The sequence below is a fragment of the Alternaria arbusti genome (assembly GCF_024043155.1).
Source record: "Alternaria arbusti strain BMP 1465 chromosome Unknown scaffold_3, whole genome shotgun sequence".
Classification (NCBI taxonomy): Eukaryota; Fungi; Ascomycota; class Dothideomycetes; order Pleosporales; family Pleosporaceae; genus Alternaria; species Alternaria arbusti.
In genome coordinates, this window is record NW_026249943.1 from 663,798 (window position 1) to 679,217 (window position 15,420).

At 53.3% G+C, this 15,420-nt stretch overlaps 5 protein-coding genes across 5 annotated transcripts; 4 read left to right on the top strand and 1 right to left on the bottom strand.

Annotated features, from left to right (window-relative positions):
- Positions 1-505: 505 nt before the first annotated feature.
- Positions 506-4,392, top strand: J4E86_002842 (uncharacterized protein; the record flags this gene model as incomplete). Its single annotated transcript, XM_051443399.1, has 3 exons — positions 506-548; positions 598-4,164; positions 4,223-4,392. 3 exons carry the CDS (start codon positions 506-508, stop codon positions 4,390-4,392), a joined length of 3,780 nt encoding a protein of 1,259 aa, XP_051304894.1.
- Positions 4,393-5,231: 839 nt separating this feature from the next.
- On the bottom strand, positions 5,232-6,316 carry J4E86_002843 (uncharacterized protein; the record flags this gene model as incomplete). Its single annotated transcript, XM_051443400.1, has 3 exons — positions 5,232-5,617; positions 5,674-5,938; positions 6,161-6,316. 3 exons carry the CDS (start codon positions 6,314-6,316, stop codon positions 5,232-5,234), a joined length of 807 nt encoding a protein of 268 aa, XP_051304895.1.
- Positions 6,317-6,823: 507 nt separating this feature from the next.
- J4E86_002844 (uncharacterized protein) lies at positions 6,824-8,686 on the top strand (the record flags this gene model as incomplete). Its single annotated transcript, XM_051443401.1, has 1 exon — positions 6,824-8,686. The coding sequence occupies one exon, from the start codon at positions 6,824-6,826 to the stop codon at positions 8,684-8,686; it is 1,863 nt and encodes a 620-aa protein (XP_051304896.1).
- A 1,406-nt stretch (positions 8,687-10,092) lies between these two features.
- Positions 10,093-11,482, top strand: J4E86_002845 (uncharacterized protein; the record flags this gene model as incomplete). The annotated part of the gene is made up of 2 exons (XM_051443402.1): positions 10,093-10,401; positions 10,463-11,482. The coding sequence occupies 2 exons, from the start codon at positions 10,093-10,095 to the stop codon at positions 11,480-11,482; spliced, it is 1,329 nt and encodes a 442-aa protein (XP_051304897.1).
- Positions 11,483-14,177: 2,695 nt separating this feature from the next.
- On the top strand, positions 14,178-14,683 carry J4E86_002846 (uncharacterized protein; the record flags this gene model as incomplete). Its single annotated transcript, XM_051443403.1, has 2 exons — positions 14,178-14,229; positions 14,280-14,683. 2 exons carry the CDS (start codon positions 14,178-14,180, stop codon positions 14,681-14,683), a joined length of 456 nt encoding a protein of 151 aa, XP_051304898.1.
- Between the last annotated feature and the right edge of the window lie 737 nt (positions 14,684-15,420).

Genomic DNA, 15,420 nt, shown 5'->3' on the forward strand with positions numbered 1-15,420 from the left:
CACGCAGCACCCAACCGCTTAACACAACTGACCATGCATTCTGCTAAAGCATGTTTCTCGGAGACATTGAGCTGATGCCCGGCGCAGCCCCTTGCGCCGGCTTGCTTGTTTGCAGTATGACGATGGTTCCGACATGGCCACGCGATGCATTGGTCCGCGCGAACACATCAAGAAACGCAGCACAAGAAAAGAATATTCCCAATAACAAGCCGAACTATCAATAGGGGTGATGGGCTGACCTGCACGCCGTGGTTCGTCATAGTGCTGGGGTTAGCGCTCCCTAGGTACCCCTCGGCGCTCGCGTCGCCTAGGTGATGTTGCTGGCCGTCAACACAGCTGTACACCGCCAGCACATCCTGGTTTACCGTCAACACCTGGCTCAGTCGCTCGACTGCATATCCGATATCCCCATATTCTTCCCCCACCCACATGCGAGCATTCGCTTTCTCGCTCAATCTGCCCGCCCCCTCAATTTCCCCTCGCTGAAGCAGTAAACACACGCGCCATGGGTGGTGCAGCGACGGAGCCGCCTTCGGTCTCCCTATCGTGTACGTGAATTGCCTACTCCCTCTAATCCACCCATACTGACGTTTGCAGTCGCCAACAATTTCTGGGGCAAAGATGACGCCGGCGTCGGTCCCATGCTCGACCGCATGCATGCGGCCAAGGTCACCAACGACGAACTCAAGAACTTCTACGCAGCCCGCTCGGCAATTGAAGAGGAATACTCGCGGAAACTCCTAAATCTATCGCGCAAGCCCCTGGGATCATGCGAAACCGGCACCCTACGACTGTCGTGCGATGTCATCCGAGCCGAGGTCGAATCCATGGGCAAGGCCCACCAGAGCATAGCACAGCAGATGAAGACGGAGCTAGAAGAACCACTAGCCGCTTTCGCTGGTGGAATGAAGGAGCGCAGGAAGATCGTACAGAACGGCATTGAGAAGCTGCTCAAGCTGAAGATGCAGCAGACGTCGACTGTCAACAAGGCACGCGACCGGTACGAGCAGGACTGTCTCAAGATCAAGGGTTTCCTAGCGCAGGCGCACATGGTCATGGGACACGAGGAGCGGAAGAACAAGGCAAAGCTGGAGAAGACACAGATCAATCTGGCGACAACCAGCAGCGAATACGAAGCTGCGGTCAAGGTGCTCGAGGAGACCACCGGCAGATGGAACAGGGACTGGAAAGCCGCCTGCGACAAATTCCAGGATCTCGAAGAGGAGCGCATCGACTACACAAAGAGCAGTCTATGGAACTTTGCCAACATTGCCTCGACAGTATGCGTCAGCGACGATGCCGGATGCGAGAAGATGCGCCTGTCCCTCGAGGATTGCGACGTAGAGAAGGACATCAGCGGCTTCATCAAGGAGTCCGGTACTGGCCAGGAGATCCCCGACCCTCCCAAGTTCATCAACTTCTGCAGAGGAGACGCCGAGACCTCATCGCAGGTTGACGAGGACGAGAACTACTCAGTCGCCCAGTTTGCTAGGACCTTGAACCCATCCTACCGCGCTTCATCACCGGCGCCATCCACATTCTCCTCGCATCACGATCCAAACAACCCACTAGTACGAGAGCTAGGTCTCCCACAAGAAACACGCCCGATCGCTCCTGACGATCTACTACCGCGGCAGTCCTTGGACCGTCCACCACAGCGTCAGTCTATAGATATGCCTCGACAATCTGTAGAATCATTCAGACAGCCAGTGGAACCACCGCCTCCGCTCATGGATGAACCCCGCAGGCGTGGAGAGTCTCCCCACCAACAGGTAGAATCTCCCCGACAGTACGCACAATCGACCCGGTCGCGTGCCCAATCCCGATCAAATGGGGATTACCAGCATCAGCAGGTCGAGCCGCTGAGGCAGCGCGCAGAACAGCCTCAACCGCACGTGCAGCCTTTGAGACAACATACAGATCCACCAAGACAGCAGCAGCAGCAGCAGCACATCGAGCCTCTGAGACAACAACACCACATTGAACCTCTGCGACAACATGTGGAGCCACCGAGGCAACCGGAGCCACAACAAGCCCCCCCATCCCCGCAAGTCGCACGCGCCGTGCAGCCAGATCCTCGTTTGGCTCAGGCACAGCAACAAGCTCGTCAACAATACCAGCAGAGTCAAGCTCCACACAACGACTATCCTGCGGATGGTATGACACAGTTCTGCCGCATCGATGCGCCGTCTGATCGCAGCTCGATCCCAAGTCCCGCTCGACCTGCCAGTAGGGATTCACAGAGCGATTACTCCAACCCCACGTCTTTCTCTAGCATCGAGCCTCCAAGTGGTTCCGCATCTCCTGGCAAGCCAATGCCACAGTCACCATTGCCTGAACCTAGTCCGATTGAAGAAGGCTCTGTGGCAAAGAAGAGGGGCTTCTTTAACAGCCCCTTCGCACGGAGAAAGAGCAAGCACGAAGTCGAGACTCCAGCAGCTCTTACCCCTGCCAATCGCAACCGCAACACATGGGCACCTCCCGCGCGCAGGAACACGGAGGAGAACACCAGCCCTACCAAGAGCTTTCCTACTAGAGCTACTCCTCGCAATGCTATACAGAGTCGCGCTCCCTCGCCCAGCCCTGAACCAGCGGATCCTCGTGCCAACTTCCAGCTCAACGTGGGAAACAACGTTTTCGACGTGGCCTCGCCGGACAAGAAGAAGCAACAAGAGCAGGAAGAGTCGCAAGACGATCTTGATCCAATTGCGCAGGCTCTTGAGGAGCTCAGAGGTGTCACTAAGCAGACCTCTGTTCGTCAGCAGCCAGATGATCGCAAGCAGGCTTCTTCTCGCCAGACTGCCGATCGTTACCATGGTCTCGCAACGCCTGCTCCGGGCACACCTGCTGTCGGGTCAAAGTTGGCAGGTGGTGCCCCTACTCCCCTTTCTAACGTCGACCTGAGCGCTGCAAAGCGAGGCACACCTCCACCAACATACGAGCAGCCAAAACGCGAGCAGCCGCCTCCCCAGCCTCGCGAGCAGCCGCGCGAACAACCACCCATGTCTCACCTGGGCGCTCCTAAGCCAGCGCATACTTCGCGCGCTATGCAGAAGACGACTCAGATGTATGTCAATCAGAAAGTGAGCATGTTCAACGGAAGTCAGGCGTCTCGATCCTCCAGCCGTAGCCCTACAAAGCAAGAGCCCCCACGTGTTGCATCTCCAGCGCAACCACCTCGAGCTATCAGTCCTCGACCAACCCTCAATACATCTCAGAACTCATACCGCTCATCTGGAGGGCAATCACAGCCATCATCGCCTTCGACATACCAACCTGCGCAACGACAGCAACCACCAGCGTCGCAGCCTGCACCAAGAGCGCAACCCGCTCCACGTCAACAACCTGTAGCTCAGCCTGCACAACGGCCGCAACCTGCGCAACAACCAACGCCACGACCGGCATCCAGGCTACAGCAGCAGCAGCAGCAACAACAACAACAACAACAACAACAACAGCAGCAGCAGCAGCAGCAGCAGCAGCAGCAAAGGCCTCAACAACAAGCCCCTCCCGCAAATTCATTCAGCCGGACCGCATCGCCCAACCCATATGCGGCATCAAATGCTGGGGGCAGGCCTAGAGCACAGACAGCTACTGCCGCTGCACAAGCATACGGTACACCTGTAGGACGTAACTCGTACTCCTCGAACCGTGGCCCATCCCCCAGTGTCAATCCCACCCCACGAACTGCCTCGCCCCTTCCCCCACAGCAGCCCCCTCAACCAGCCTACGCGCAATCGCAATCGCGCCCAGCATCTCGAGCAGCACCCGTGTCGCGAGCCGCAAGCCCCAACCCACAATTCCGCCAATCCCAAGAACGACCCAGCAGTTCCCACAGCGGCATGGCTCTCGCACTCTCCACCGCAGGCAGTGAGCGCGGCGACGGTAGTGTCTACGGCGGAAGCCAATACGGAGGCAGCGTACGTGGTAGACCCGGTACTGCTTCTTCCGCCCGGCCCACTACAGCTAGCTCTGCTCGTCCTGGCACCGCTAGTACTGCTCGCCCGCAGAGCTCCTACATGGGCGGCGGCAGCGCAGGAAGCGAATTCGGCTTCAGCGGCGGGTCTGGCGCTGGTTCCGTGAGAGCGGAATCGCGGGCTAGGAGTAAGAGTTTGGCTGAACCGAAGAATTATAATAGCCAGGGTAGGGTTATTTTGAACTACTGTAAGTTTTACCTTTGATATTGTTGATGATGAGGGGCGTCAGCTAACGATCACGACAGCACGTGCGATGTACTCGTATGCAGCGCAGATTCCGGAGGAATTGGGCTTCCAGAAGGGCGATATCTTGGCTGTGCTTAGGTTGCAGGATGATGGGTGGTGGGAGGCTGAACCTGTGGGCAATACTGGTCGGCCTGGTCTTGTGCCGTCGAACTACCTGCAGCCGTGCTAAACTGTACGATTACCTGGTTTGAAGAGGTTTGAGAAGGATGGATGGAAACATTTTGATGGTTTCGACGAACGCGTTTTGATCTAGCGATTTTGTTTGCGCATACCCTCGTTGTCTCGTTTGGCGTTCGGATTGTATGTATTGAACGATCGAACGAAGGGGATGTGCGATGAATTGGAGGGAAACGAGATGGAATGGTATCAGGCTTGAATAGCCAACGTAAATAGCACCCAACCGTACAACGAACAGAATGAGAAACTTGTACATGCCACTGTTGACATACACTCTCATTTGCTTGAAGAGAAAATAGGAGCTACGGCAAGCGTCCCTTCCCGTCTACACACTCACGCCTTCCCCCAGCCAAGTCACCAAAAAGAGCAAAAAAGAAGCAAAATACATACAACAGCGGGGATTCGCTAGTGGTCACCCACCTAACTACTAATCCGCCGGTATCATGCTTGTATATGGCTGAGCGGACGGGAAGCCTAATTTTCATGATCCTATGGTCGTATGTATCAGTCATACCAATTTGCAACAATATAACCTCGACTATCCCGATCTGAAGCCTTTGACCTTGTGATCATCACGCGGCTGTGAAAGATGTAGTTCATGCTTCCCTTTGTCGGAATTATCTCAAGATGATAGCTGCCCGTGTAAAACTGAAGTTTGGATGCTTTGCTGTGTAAAAATGGGAGTTTGGGTATCTACTCAGTTGAACGCCTGTCATGCTCTTTTGCTCGTTTGCTCGCTGCAATATGCCATCCATCCAAATGCCGTATCTCATGCCCTCCAAAATGAACGCCCAGAGCCTCAGATGTTTTCCCTTGCTCATGAGACTTCTCCTACTCATAAGTATTCTCATAAGGATCCGCATCATCAATATCCTCATCCTCGCCATTATCAAAATACTGCTCTGCATTATAATCATCATCGCTCTCCTCCGAATCCGTACTGGCGGCGCTCCAATTATCCTCTTCATCAACCGCATCAGGTTTCTCCTCGTCGATCTCGTCGTCTTCGGCTTCGGCGTCGTCGTCGTCTTCTTCGGCGCGCGCTTCGGCTTCGTTGGTGCGTTCTTGTTCGGATTTTATGAGGCGCTCGATTTGAGAAACGCTGCTTACTTTTGTTACGGCGAGGGTGCGGCGTGCGGGCTTTTTGGCGTTGGAGGTCGAGGTGCTGGTTGTGCCGGTGAGGGTTGTGCGGAGTTCGGTGGGGAAGAGGTCGACGACTGCGTGGGGTGTTAGTTCTGTGGTTGATGGCTAACAAGTGTGCATGGAGACCTACCGTATGGTCGCGCGTCTAGCTTTGGGAGGCGCCGGCGCACTTTTAGGTATTTCGCGGAGTAGGTTTGGTTGCCGGTGAAGGGGTCGAAGAGCGAGGCTTCAGTGGGGGCGGGCTCGTTGGCCTTGCGCTTTAGGCCGTTCTTCATGCCGTCGTTGAGGATGGTGTAGAAGGGGCCTTCGTGGATGCGGTCGCGGACTGCGAGGTGGTGCTTTACCATGGCTAGCTCATCGTCGGTTGGTGGAGGCGCTTGGGGAGGTGGTGCTTCCTGCGTATGGCTTAGTGGGTGAATCAAGGATGCGCTCTTCAGTATTGTGCTGGTGGGTTGCTGCGACTGCAACTGCGACTGCGATTGGCGAGGCATGGCGGTTGCGACAACATTATACAGACATGCGCAGTGCTACAAGACATGCGCGATGCCATAGAAAACATGCGCAGAGCAGTCGCGATACGGCTGATGGGTGTGCGACGGAGGAAGGGAGATGCTCACTGGAAAGCGCTCGGCAGGGCCCTTCTGTATGTCGAGGCCAGTAAGATCCCAGTTGAGCTCCGTTCCCGCAATCGTCACGGTTCCTCGCGCGGGATTGAAGGCACCTCCGCGCGAACCTCCGCGGCCACCACCTCGTCCTCCTCTTGCTGGCGGCATGTCAAGTTTCTTGTATTATACGAGTCGCGGTATCTACTATGGTTTTCTTTTACGGCAGGTCGAATAGGCGTCGTCGAGGGAGACTTTGGCGAGAGTTGTGGAGTCAGAAATTATTTCGGTGCAGTTGCGACCGGCTTGCTAGGCTGAGCTCGAGGGTGGGGTCCCAATAGCGAACTTGCACCCGCAGCCCCGCCACCTCTACCCTAAACCCCGGTATTCAAGTGCACGACAATAGGACCGTTCGAAGCGATACCAAGTCATCTACAGTCCTTAACCGGATGCATATCGAGTTATAGCGGCCCAGCTTGAGGTACAGCCGCAGTCCAAGCAGTCAGCACTCGCCATCACCGCGCATCAGGCTACAGGGAACGCGTGCCCCATACGCGCAATCACATGAGCGGCCTAGAACCTTCTCTTACACTATAACCGCCACGCTCGAGCCAGGACTACCATCGAGAACGTCGACAATCCAACTTCTTTAAGAAACACTACATCCAGACATCCAAAATGGCCGCATCGACTGCTACGCTCAGCGAGCTGTCAGAGCATCTACAGAAGGTCGACCAAGATCCTACCACTCCGCTCGACACAGATCTACTTGAGCGATGCGAGCTCTCCACCAACACTCCAGAATACCGTAGCCATATATGGAAAGAGACGAGGCCGCTCTTTCTGCAGATGGCGGCGTTACTACCAACGCTTCAACAAGACCCCACGCCACTCACCCACTTCATCATCAAGCTGGCGGAACCATATCGATTTGACGATATCAAGGACATTGACTTCGAAATCGGCCTGGATCTAAAAGCTACTCCATTTCACAGTCTCATCCTGACACTGTTAGAGAAGGCCACCACCAGTAGCACCGATGCTCAAGCACTTGCGAACCGGCCAGCGGTCATATTGGCCATCGTCCGTCTGTGGTTATGCACCCAAGATGCTGGAGTCGCTACACAAGCCGAAGAGCTTCTTACTTCGTTACTGGAGGTGTCGAAGAATGAGCCTGTATCGATAGACGGCAAGTCTTCGCTACATACGTATGGTACAGGTCCCATGTGGAGGCGCCTATTCAGCGACAGGGATATCAGTTCGCTGTACTACCATTACACATCTCTCAAGGACCTCACATCGCCACCTCAACCACTTCTGAACAAACGTGACAAGACAATTTCACAGGCTAGACTATTATCCTGGCTACCGCGTGTCGCCGCTATGGACTGGAATGCCGTCACATCCCCATACAATCTGGAAGTCGAAAAAGAAGTCGGACTTAAGGAAGGCCAAGGCTTGCTTCACTACGCTGCACTGAAGATGGTCGACACAGAAGATGATATGCTCATGCATATGACCCTCCTCCAATTCTACAGCACATTGATCACCACGGTCAAAGCGAAGCCCCACCTCTCACACTACGACTCAAGTCTTGCTCTAGATTTCCTCATAGAAGAAGGCGTACACAAAGGCATCGTCGACTTCCATACCTCAAATAACCCCAGCCTTGACCACTCTTTCTTGAGCAGTCGGACAGCCCAGTATATCAGCGACTACGCATCGCATTACCCAGAGAACTTTGAGAAAAGTAGCGAGATGCCCACTATCCGAAATTACGTACACCGCAACATTCGCAAGTGTGAAGCAAGCGACCTGAACATTATTGCTTCAATGCCTCGATCAACGCTTATACCGCAAAAAGCTTCGGGGCCATCCTGGGATGACTGTGTCATTACCGACATGCCAATCACGCGAACGAACCAAGACGCGCTCAAGACACTTGCAACCATCTTCCACGGTCCACCAAAAGAAGAGATCACGTTCCCACAAACCGAAACTATAGGTTCAGACAGCAAACGCACTCAGACGGAAGCAGCATACGCCCGCCTCCTCACCGCCCTCTTCTATATGAAAAAGCCAAACATGTTCGCCGACATAACTACACACATGGAAACCATCGCCATGAAAGAAAACGCACTCGCAGCCCTGACCCTCGTCGGTGCCCTTATCACCTCGACCTGGTCGACCGAACCAATTCCCAACATCCCCGCAAACGACCCAACTTACGCCCGTCTCAACGCCTTCCCCAAATCCGGGGTTGATCTCATCTTAGACCCTACTATTAGCGGCGGTGTTCTCCCTTCACTGCTCAAGCCAGCAACGACTTTTTCCAACCTCGTTGGTGGACGCGGCGATGCGGAGAACGCGGCGTACATTGTCGCAACGGCGAAGTTTGAGGTGCTGAAGACGCTGGGCAGGAAGTTGGAGCAGGATGGTGGGAGGCAGGATGTGTTGGCTATGGTGAGGAGGAGGGTGAGTGACGGTGTTTGGGGTGATAGCGGGAATGTGGGGAGTAGGATTGGGACGTTGGAGATGTGAGACCAGTGTGATAGTAGGTGGGAGATGTTGCGTAAGGAACACGTTTGAGATCACATAGCAACTAGATTTCCCGAGATCAGTATCTACAACTTAGCAACTTCCCTGGATCTGAACCATCACATCGCGATAAACCAGTTTCAAGACCCCACTTTAACCACACTATGAACCCTTGTATGTCTCTGATACGTCCTTAATCCACCTTTGCGAATGATTACACATCCAAAATCATGATTGGGTCCAATTTCCACTCCACGGTCGCTACCAACAAGATTCGCCCACACACCGAGGCCGATTACATTGGCACGAGAATCTCACAGTAGACTTGCGTGCTACTTGACATGACAACTATTCGGGCTGTCAGACATGCAGGTGGCAATTCAAGCCATCCTGAATTTTATCTCAGCGTCCCTGAAAACGGAAGGGCACTCCACAAGGCCAAACAAAAGCTTGGTCGTCGCTTATATTACCGGTATGACTTGATTAAGCTTTGTGGCTTGATAAGCTTAGGATGATCTGCCGCCGCGCGTCCGTCCTTCGTGGTCGTTGCATCACTTTGACTACGTTGGGGCTGTCGCATGATCGTTGCGAGAGGTTTAGCAGTCAGAGAAAGCCTGTGAGCATAGTGCATGAATAATATGCGGCATATACAGTATAGCAGTGCGAAAAGTATCACGAGCAGCGGTAATGGACAAACTCGAGCGATGCCAGTGTCGTGAAACGCTGGATTTAACAAGAACTTCGCACTGAACTCCGCATCGGCCTTCCAGAGTCGTGATATGCTGGTACACGATAAGGAATAAGCTCAGAATGTACTAGGTATACCGTAAAGGCATGCCATGGAGCTGGGCCGCCGCATCGGGGGTCGTCTGCCCGGCCCGGAAGTGGAGCGTTATGAGCCACAATGTGCACTCATTTACCGAAGTAGAGGAACATCCATATCGATTCTTACATCAGTATTCATAGTACATCTGCAGTCGTCGTTGCCTCGCTGCTGACCTCAGCAGGTGCGGAGTGATGGGGTATACCTTCTCTCTTCCTGAGCAACAACAACTGCAACCACACACTTTCCATCTAATCCCATCACAAGTTCATCCTCCCAACTCATCGATTTTGCGAGCAAACCACATCAATGCTACTGGCCCGCTTTGAAGACACGCCTAGATCTGAGTTTCGCCTCGATCACGGTTGCGGAAAACATTGACAGTCACTGACACCGCTTGTGTCGTGGCTACTCGACACGGGTGAGTAGCTCTTTGAACCCATATTCGCTTTATCATGGCTTGCTAACGATATTGTCTTCAGGAATTGTGTAGACGACCATCACTGGAAACAACTCCAGTCTGAGTCTTCACTTACGCACTCGTCCTCAACAAAGCTTCATCACGTCACATGCGCACCAAACAATCATGGTGTTGCCCGATGAGCTCCTTTCTTTTCTCGGGTGGAATAATTCAGATGCATCATTCAGCAATGGTCCCTACCACATCACTCTTGAAGAAAAGCTCTTGAATCTCCGCCGGATTGCATACGCGTGCTACTTCCAGGAGCTTCGGAACAACCAGCCCGTTACGCAGCGCTTCCAGAGAGCATACGAGCTCTTAGCACAGGACGCTTTCTCCGCCGGTAATCGCACGACTGTCTTAGCAGCTGTTGTGAACACTGCTTGGCCTCCGGGCTCATGGACTTTTCTTGCTCCCAATCGGATGTATCTCCATGTAAGTCTGCATGATCGAGTCTGTGACATCCAACGGAAACAGAACTGATCAAAGATACCAGACACCAAATGGATGCCCCAAGCAGAACATCACCCAACGTGCATTCATCAGGGTGAACCAGGCCAAGAAACCTGTCTCAACAGTGACATTGATCGGGCAACATGGCCAAGAAGAGTTTGACCTCCGCGACCCCTCACAGCTATACAAGCTCTTCGACGCGGTGGTAGACAGCGAATTCATCTTCGCGCTGAAGGAGGCACTTCGCTTCCGAGATGCTCTCCAGCAGACAGTGGAACCTCCACCACAGTCGACAGCCCATGCTCATCCGGGTTTGTCCTCTATCACCAAGCAATACCAGCATGCTTGGAATAGCCAAGTTCAGCCTCCCGCCCACGCACTCGTCATCAAGAATGGCCAAGTCCGACCTCATGCTCGCGTACTCGCTATCAAGAATGGACCGAAGGAAGTGGCGAAAAAGCCCTCCTCCAGGAGATTCACAGAGCAGAACTCCTTCAAGACCAACCCATGTCGCATGCGCTACCAGCTCCTCCCTTACTCCGCAATCCCCTTCCACCTCATCACCTGGTCACGAAGCGAATCCGCGGTATCACCTTCAGACCTCGCAGAAAGTTCCGCCTTGCGAGATTTCATCACCGTGGACGGCGAAGCAGGCTGCGAATACGACGAGATGCTGCTCTTCTACTTGATGGGACTAGCGATGGAGCGCCTCGAGCAAGAAGGCTTCGCTCTGTTAGCCCATGAGGTGTGCGACCTCCGAATCCGGTTATCGCGGAGTAGACGCGGAGTTGATCCGCCTTTTGGTCCCACGTCAGGACGGCTTCTCGCAGTGGAGCCACACGGGCTGAATGATAAGATACATATTATCTGTCGCGAAGACGTCGAGGATAAGATCAGGATGTGGGTGGTGAATGAAGACCAGGGCCAACAGAGCTGCATCATTCGCATTGAGAAGCGTTCCGAGAACGCCGCGCGCACGCTTTCGAGTCTGGGGAAGAGGGAGGTATCGTCGTCGCCGAGGGTGTACAGCGCGATTGTGCCCAAGAAAGTGAAGGTGGAATGATGCGGAAGGGGTTGTAAGTGGCGAAGTTCCTTTTTGTTGGATTCTGTAGACAGTAGGTACAATTAGACCCGTCTTCTCGATTATATTTACAATTACTGACAATATCCCAGCTATTTGCGCAGATTCTGTATCCCATTCCTTATCGCCAATGACAGTCGCAACCTCGCGAACCGTCTTTTCCAGTATACCCAAGTCATTTAAATCGTAAACGCCCTTTTCGCCAACCCATTCAAATAGCAACTTGTATCTTTGTCTTTATTCCTCTGAGTTCCTCGCATAATACCTCGGTCGGGGCGTCGTCCTCCTCGACCTCCGCTCCTCACCCATATCCTCACTCTGCCTCTCTATCCGCAGCATCTCGCGCACTTTGCCATCGAACGTAACAATAATGTGGTACGGCACCTGTGGCGATGCCAGCCCGGACGACGAACGGTGGAAGTATCCGCTGCCTGCCGATGACGCGGGCGACAAAGGTGTGATGGGTGTATTAGGCGACGAGTCTCGTGACGACGATGCAGACGAAGTTTGCGTATTGATCGTCGTAGTCTGCGCGTGCGAATCCATTTTTAGGTTTTTTTCGAGGGTCTGGTGTGTCGATCGTATCGTGCTTTTGGTGGTAGTGGTTGCGGGTACGGTACGATGCGGTAGGGCCGAAAGTTTAAGAATAGACGGCAGTATGTAGTAGTGTACCGACTCTGTGCTGAATACGAGAAGGGAAAGCTACACCAACAACAATATTGATGCTCGTGTCCTGGCTAAGAATATATTCGTGTGTGCTCGGATGCGGGTGGCAGGTGGTAGATGCCTTTCGTTCCGTAACGCTTTGTTTACGGGTTTGGAGAGGGCCAAGAACAGGTTGGTTGTCGGGGTGGCTGGCCGGAGTACTGCTATGTGGGCAGGTTCTAGATGGCTTTTGAAGGTGGATCAGGGAAGATGTTGCGTAGACCCCTGGAAGCGCGTTAGGGATGATGCTTGTTGAGGGCTTTTTGTTGCTCGGCCGGCGTCCCGCTGCGGGATGACAGGATGTGGAGGTGGTACGTACGAGAAAACTTGCAAGTGCTACGGACGACTTCTCTTTCCCTATTAATCCGTGATGTGTGTAAACGAGAAGATGTAGTGATGACCCGTTGATAGTTGCGCAAATATATTGTATAGTGTGATAAGAATATCTGAATCGATATATAGAGCTTGATAATAGTAATAACAAAGCCCACCAAAAAAGTCAACAGCTCACCCACATTCCATGGTGAAACCCTCCTCCTATTTATCGAAAAGAACCCACATGGGCTGAGTCCGACGGTCGAGCGCTCGAAAAACACCGCGTCAGCGCCCATCCATCATCATCTCGGAGGCCCACTTGTGGGACGCGTTGCGGTCAGGCATCCGAGGCCGGCCGCCGGCCGCCGGCCTGCTGTGCTGCGCCTCGGCCCTAACAGATCGCCATAGCGTGCCTTGAAGAAAAACGTGAGGTGGCTGCACGTGTGTTACTATGTTTAGGTTGTGAGTTGTTCCATTGTTCGAGAAGGAAAAGTCAGGCGCGCAATGGTGTGTTCATCTTTGCTGCGTGGGAGAGGAAGGGCAGGGCGGAGGACGTTGGCTGTGCACCGTTAGGAGAAGCGACGGGGGTGTTTGGAAGGAATTATTGCCACTTTGGGCTGTGCGAGGGTGCGAAGCGAGGGCAGAGGGGAGATGAGCCCCCTGTACATCAGGACGACGGAACGTGTTTGAGAGCTTCTTTCTTGCTCGCGAGATGAACGCGAATTTCGAAGATCGCACTTTGGAGAGATGAGGGTGAATTGTTCGATGGGAATTCGGCAGATGCTATTCGGTCCTACCCCCACAGTCTAATGTCGAGATGCCCACCTGCAATGTCAATCCTGTTCCACCCTCACGAACGGTTTTTCTGCGAGAACTTTCGCATTACATGTGGTGCGTCTTACAGTACTGTACAGCTCTTACACTCTTTGCGGGTGCATCATGATGGTACTTGAACTGTGTCTTGGCTGCTGCGTGCGCCACCTCCCTTACATACCCCGAGTATGAATGTCCGTTGGCCAGTCGCATTCTTGCCCCAATATCGTCATGATAATCCATCGCTCCGCCATCGCAACACTTCACTCGCCAGAATATCCATCTCACGATCTCTCACAGCCTTGTGCCGATCTCCTCGTATCTACACCGTGTATCGCTTGCGACATGGCTAAGGCTACCCTGCATCCAACCCCGCCATTCACATCACCCAGCGCTCACTTCAGCCGCGGATACGGGCTCCCGGATGACACCAACACTACAAGTACTATGCCATGCGAGGCAACCTTAACTGGACATCATCGCCCGCCAAGTTGGCAGCATGCGGGGCGCTCGAGGCTTAGGTTGACCGGTTACCCGTCTTGTTTCCGATCCGCGGTTTGACTTCTGTAGCTTCTCGCGGGATGGACTTGATTGGGAGGTACAGTCGATGACGTGGGATTATGGTATTTTACCATGGTACCACGTGCATTGGGCGAAGTTACTTGATGGCTATGTTGATAAGTATGAAAAGGTGGGTGTTTCCTTAATTTCGAGGTTCTTGTTGTGTTTCATTGCGTTCAAGCGTTGCGCATCTTCACTTTATCACCCACGGAAAGAGTTTGCGCAATATTTACAAACGGCGCATTATCGAGCATTACGAACTATTTGGCACGAGAAAGCGAACATGGACAATCAAAAGAAACAAGAGCGGCAGGAGAGGTCTCAACGGCAACAACGTAAGCGATGAACACCCTCTTCATCAACACCATCCTTAACTTCATGTTAGCGAGGTACTCGATGAGCGATATACCCGAAGACCCAAACCAGCGCAGTGCATTGTTCATGCCATCATCGCGGAAGCGTGCAGACTCGCATCAACCACGGACAACTCTACACCACACACCACGGTCATCGGACGATGAGCAACTGTCTCAACAAGCCGTCATTTCCGCATATCTGAGATCGTCTTATTCTGACGACGACACGGGGCGTCCGAGGAGATTCTCATCAGCTGAGCCCTACTATTCGCCATCACCAGCCCACCACAATCCTAAGAGCGAGATCTCAAGAATAAGCGGCAACTTCAACGCGCCAACGGCCATGGAGCTAGAGCGACACAAATCCCACAAGAGGAGTTCGCGGGGGTTGGGGAAGCTCAAGAACGCCGTCAGGGGTCTAGTCAGGGCATGAGGTTTGTTGGTTGGGGCTCAGTACCTGCTTTTCGTCCTACCGCCCATCTCCTACTCTGTCACGTTACACGCATTGTCCACTGTGTGGACCCAAGATACCCCATCATTTCGTATATGCCAATTATTGTTTCATCATGTCCTGTGATCTGCATGCTCAGCTTTCCGGTCTTTGCTGTGCGACACGGCACGGCTGATGGTGATGAGTGACATCATTGGACCCATCCATTTCGCAACGCCACACATCCTTCGCTTCGCTTGCGCCTCGTTTTGCTCCGTGTCCGCCTCCCCGATAACGTTTATCCCCAACATCATCATCTTCCCAGATCATCGCGTGTCATTAAACAGTCCAAGACTGAGTTTGCCCGCTGTGGAATGTCTTCGCCAGTTTGTCATAGAAACCAAGCACTATACGCACTCCTGTCTTTGAGGCGTGGTCTTCTGATGAGCCACACATCATTTCCTCATCCGGACTGCGATAGCCAAAGCGTGGCTGGGCACGATGGCGCTGCAATGACGTCGTAGTATTACTTACAGGATTGGTATGGGTCTGTGTCATGTACATCATGTGCGTGGTATGAGTAGGCAGCTGTTTAAATATCCCAGCCATCGACCGCAGCAGCAGGACACGCGCAACCAATAACACTTCCATCATCAAAGGACGCTAGTAGTCACACCACATTCAAGTCATACAAAAGATCTCAGATCTTGTTTTCTAGATTTTACACTACTACTACTGCC